The 5,431-nt window shown below is 59.4% G+C and overlaps 1 protein-coding gene across 1 annotated transcript in view; it reads right to left on the bottom strand.

Annotated features, from left to right (window-relative positions):
• The window catches only part of SYNPO2 (synaptopodin 2), a 41,873-nt gene that overhangs the window by 24,527 nt on the left and 11,915 nt on the right, over positions 1 to 5,431 (bottom strand). The window contains exon 5 of the mRNA XM_014532163.1: positions 5,227 to 5,424. Within this exon, the coding sequence (XP_014387649.1) occupies positions 5,227 to 5,424 (198 nt within the window). The remainder of the gene's footprint in view (positions 1 to 5,226; positions 5,425 to 5,431) is intronic.

The raw sequence follows: 5,431 nt of genomic DNA, 5'->3' as shown, positions 1-5,431 counted from the left end.
GTTCTCACCAGTGGGGAGGGGGGCCAGGCGGGGGTGGGGGCTGGGCCGTGGGTCCCAGGGGTTGATTTCATTGGGGACCCTGAGTGTGTACTACACATCATAAAGCACGTGCTTTAGGTCAACACGCCAAGAACACGGCCAACATTCAGGACCAAGAAAGTAAAGGGAAAAAGCTAAGAAATCCTATGTGTCAAAACAGAAAGTCATTTAAATGACAGGAGCCCGGGAAGCCTCGCCGGCTCTCCTTAACCCTGAGACCCACCTCGCCAGCCGGGCAGCCTTGGAGCCAGGAGTGAGACAGGCCAGGCAGGCTGTGGTATTAAAATGTTTAATTAAACTTCTCTGCATCTGGCGGCCTCTGAGCAGTAAGTTCTGTGATTTCCAAGTGCCGAATGGGAACTTAGTGTACAAATGTGCAAACCGTGGAGGCGTGACTTTTTGAAAATTGAAGAAACTGTCCCTGATGTCAGCGAGGAGAGGGGGTTCTGCTACGCCCCCCGGACGCTGGCTCTCTTGTTCCCCACGCCCCATAGGACAGCCCGGGTTTCACACTTCATTTCAACAAGTCAATCAGAAAGGGGAACAGAGATGGGCCGCTCTCGGCAACTCTGCCTGGTGTCCGTCCCCGTGGGAATCTCCAGGCTGGCGCTGGCCCTCGGCCAGCTCTGGTGGGAAGTCAGAGAACTTCCCAGAATGCCGGCTGCTGGCTCCGCGGCTCTGGAGCGGCTGGGTCTGCGTCCCCAGAGTCCACACTAAGGGGCAGCCAGGGGACCCGCAGGGTCAGTGTCTCTGGGAATAGAGTTGGGGTCTCAGAATGCGCCTGTGTTTCTCATGAACTCTTAACAACTTTCAACACAAACTCAACAGCCCTGACTTCAGGGAACAGCCTCGCAGCCCAGGGCTCCCCTCTGGGAGCGGCGTGAGCATTTAGCTTTTCAGAAAACAATCGTTCTTGGTGGTGGTCACCTGGGCCCTGCCCGCCCATCCCAGGGTCCCAGCCCGGGGTCCCAGCCGTGCGGGCAGGTGCCTGAGGTCGGAACCCGCTAGGCCCTCTTCGGGGAAGAGACCACTTGGAGACAACGGCCGTGGGCCTCGTGTGCTCAGAGGCGTCACTGACAGTTCCAGAGTCAGGGATTGGGACGCTGGTCACTGCAAAGCGACCGCCAAGGATTCCCACTGAGAACCCAGCCAGGACAGGGTCCCCCTTCAGTGTGAACCCCTGGTTCCGACATCTCAGACGTGACTTGCGAGCAGCTAGACCTGAGGCTGCAGGAGCAGACACTGTCCGCGGAACTCACCGCCCCCGCAGGGGCCCCGCGCTCCAGGCGTGACAGAGCCTGGCTCACGTTCACGCCACTTGTCACGCAGGCCACTCTTCCTACGGGCACAGTGAGGGCGTCTTGTGACGGTTAAATGAGGGAGACGCTACCGAGAACGATCAGGCTGGATATATTTTAAAGTACAGACTTGCACGTGCTCTGGGAGGACAGCCCAGATGCGAGTGATTAAACATATTCCTAAAAGTGTGCGGGTCATACCATCAGTGAACAGTCACAGTGCAGACACGGTGCGTTCTTCCCTCTCTCAGAACAAAAACATGCCTGTTACTGAAATATCAGAAATAAAATCATTACTGTGCTAAGATCAGAGTGGTAGTCCTCAGCTCCTGTCTCCCCAGCTCTGTGCTAACCTGCTTCCCTCCCCCCCATAAGACCGGAACACCCAGGGTTCGAGCGTGGCGGATGGAAGGGAGGCTTGAGGCGGTGTGGGAACCCGCGGAGAGGGGTTCACATAGGGTCCTGCGGGATTCAGCGCTGTGGCCACCTCGTGCTGACACTGCAGGGCCTGTAACTGCGCGTGCGCTCCTGGGGGTGGGCACACAGGTACCTCACATCACAGGCACCCCGTCGGTCACAGGCGCTGTGGTGCTAACGGTGAAAAGCTGATTCGCAGAAGCCGCGCCTACACTCTGCTAAAAGGGGCCAAAGGAGAGAGGCAAGGTGCCCAAACTAACACAAACTGCCTCCTCCAACCCCGCAACCGGCCAGCACAGCCCACACCTGCCGCCACCACCAGCCACCACCACCCAGCGGCAGAGGGTGCCAGGGAGGGAAGCTGAGCCCCTGCGCCCTCGGTCTCCCCCTGCCTTGCTGGCACCCTGGCCACAGCTCCTCCGTCCGTAGGCTCCCAGGGCCTAGTCGGGAGGGAAAGGCAGAGGGCGCCTCTCTGGCTCCAGGGAGCAGGCTCGGCCTCTGGCTCACACTGCCCACCTGCGGGGCGGGGGTGGGCCTCTTCCCCGGCCTCACATCACAGGCGCTGTGGTGCTGATGGTGAAAAGCTGATTCGCAGGAGCCGCGCCTACACTCTGCTAAAAGGGGCCAAAGGAGAGAGGCAAGGTGACAAAACTAACACAAACTGCCTCCTCCAACCCCGCAACCGGCCAGCACAGCCCACACCTGCCGGCACCACCAGCCACCACCACCCAGCGGCAGAGGGTGCCGGGGAGGGAAGCTAAGTCCCTGCACCCTCGGTCTCCCCTTGCCCTGCTGGCGCCCTGGCCATGGCTCCCCCATCGGTGGCCCGGCCGCTTGCCCCACAGGCAGGCTCCCAGGGGCCCTGGTCGGGAGAAAAGGCAGAGGGTGCCTCTCTGGCTCCAGGGAGCAGGCTCGGCCTCTGGCTCACACTGCCCACCTGCGGGGCGGGGGTGGGCCTCTTCCCCGGGTGGGGCAGGTGCTACCCAGATGGCACAATGCCCAGGGCCAGGGGAGCTGGGCTGCCTTGCCCACCTGCCTGGCATGTGCCTCAGAAGCTTTTTGGGAGCCATGACAGTCCCAGTCAGGCTCGTGTGGCGTTAGTCATGGACCCCAAAAAGGGCTCTGCTGAGGTCACCACCTGTCCAACAGGAAGTGGACCGAGGGCACTTCTCCTGCCTGCAAACCGCAGGCCCCTGGGCACCTGGGAGGACTTCAGACACCGGCTACTCTTGAACGAGGATCTCCAGTTGACTGCCTGGTGGCCCATGATCCTCCCGCTGACTCACGCCGTTCTCTGCACGCTATGTGAGGAATGCGAGGGCTAAAACCATCTCCTCGCCGGCTCGGCCCTAAGCAGCCTTTTTTGGTTGTTCTATTAGGAAAGAATGCAAAATGCACAGCATTCACCAGACTTCCTGTGTGGGGAAGAGGAAACACAGACGGCAGCGTTCTGTAAAGGGCAGATCCCGTCTAGAATGCAAAATGCACAGCATTCACCAGACTTCCTGTGCGGGAAGAGGAAACACAGACGGCAGCATTCTGTAAAGGGCAGATCATCCTCCTTCATCCTGCATTCCTCTTCTCACTGGTTTCCCAAAAGGGCACGCGAGAGCCCCAGCTGTACCTGTGTTTGTAGCCTCTGCGTACACTGCCCCCCAAAGGCCTGGGAGATGTTCCAGAAGGAAGGCAGGAGAAGGGCCTACTGTTCGCAGCTGATGTAGGTCTCCTCTGGGAGGTGTGTCTCAGAAACACCCAAGGCTTGCAGTTTTACGGGGAAATGGACATGCTCGCAAAAGGGAAGTGCAGTGGCTCAGTGGTTGGGCATCCGCCTGTGAACCAGGGGGTCACATTCCATGCCCGGGTTGTGGGATGGATCCCCAGTAGGGGGCGTGCAGGAGGCAGCCGATCCATGATTCTCTCTCATCACTGACGTTTCTCTCTCCCTCCCTCTCTGAAATCAATAAGAAATAAAGGAAATGCAGATGTTTGGGGAGCATTATCAGAGAAATAGCACAGGTCAGAGCAGCTCGGAGAGGGAAGATGTTGAAAAACAGACATTGAGCAGGTGAAGAAGAAAGTAACATTTTAATAAGATGGTGGGAAAGAGAGCGGGCAGCGGTGACAGCAGAGCAAAGGCGCGCAGACATCCTCGCGGGTCACAGTGGGGCCTCGTCCCTGCACCCAGACACGTCTTCCTGAGCGTCTCTACCGCGTCTCCCCCCGTGTGGGGTGATGTTCCCCCGGAGCCGCCAAAAGTGCTCTGTGATCTACCCGAATTCACGCTGAATACTTTCCAACGTTGCTCAGCCTCAGACTTAAAATAGCTATGAGCAAGGTCTTCAGGTTCCTGTCAGTCACGTGGCCGACTCCGCGGCCAGCTGGGCGAGGGCAGGGTGTGAGCAATCCCTACCCGCAAGGTAACCTTGTTGGAATCCTCCTGGTCCGTCAGAGGTAAATCATACCGTGAAGGTGCGAGATTAGAGCCGCAAGGCACAGTGGGAGGAGCAGTTGTCAAAAAAGGCAAAGAAACACAGGAAAAAGAAGGCGGTGAGGTCACTGGGAAATGGTGCTGATCTCGGGGTGCACTCACCCTCTGGCCTCCACACACCAGTCCTGCTGCGCCACCAGCACCCTCTCTCCAGTCACGTGGTCTCTGGAAGACACCTGTCACGTGGACCTGCATCCGAGGCCCGCCCATCTGCCTACCTTCCTCCACGGCCTGCCTCCACCCCGGCAAACCCCGGGGGTGTGCTCGCTTAGTCTCCCGAGTGATGGGGGCGGTGGGAATCGCTGGCGAAGGGCGGTGATCATTCTCCGCCACCCCTCTCCCCATCCCGTCTCCATGTGTCCGACACCTGGCAAGGAAGCGAATACACCGCCCTGCTCAACAGTGACCAGGGCCCTCCTCTCACCCCTAACCAACCCTGCACCTGCCAACAGTCCCAGGACTTCTCCGCAGTTCGCCCAGGTGGCCGAGGTGGGGACCGGAGCTGATCCTGCCCTCGGTACATTCCTTACCCCTAAACACTAGTAACAGAGATAAAACACTACTTCAAAAAGAAACCGCCGTCAGCGTGTGCCGTGTGCTGGTGACTCGAGCCCTTCGCCCCGGAGCAGGGCCGGGCGCAGGTGGGTGATCACGCTGGCCACTGACCACTGCCTGTCTCAGCTAACACACGCACCCTAAGGACCTGCTTGCTTAATATCACGGCAGGTGGCTATGGGGGGTGCCCCGGATTTAAGTGCGCAAACAGGATCGAACTGGCTGCAGTCCATCTGAGTTGGGTGTTGGACTCATTGACCCTATGGTGCTCCTTGGACCCACAGTGGGAGGCGGCGTCTGAAATTAAGTAAGTGGAGGACTCGCTAAGCATTCCGGGGATGCAAGTAACACTGCAAACCATCGCTTCAAGCAAAGAGGACACCAGGCGTCCGCCACAGATTACCCTTCCGCGATCGAGGGTTTCCACACCTGCGCTGTGACGCCACTCTTCTTGGCCGAGAACTTGGGCCGCGGTGCCACCAAATACGCCGTGGAGGCCACCTCTTGCTTTGGAGAGACGGGGACGCCCGTGGGCACCGGGGATGCGCTGACCGGGGAGGCGGCCTCGGGGAAGAAGGCCGGCTGGGGGCTGTAGGCCGGCAGCGAGTACACGGAAGCGGCCTGTGTGTTGGTG

The sequence above is a fragment of the Myotis brandtii genome, unplaced genomic scaffold (assembly GCF_000412655.1).
Source record: "Myotis brandtii unplaced genomic scaffold, ASM41265v1 scaffold853, whole genome shotgun sequence".
Lineage (NCBI taxonomy): Eukaryota > Metazoa > Chordata > Mammalia > Chiroptera > Vespertilionidae > Myotis > Myotis brandtii.
Note: the sequence above shows the minus strand (reverse complement) of the source record. Positions and strands in the feature narration are given on the sequence as shown.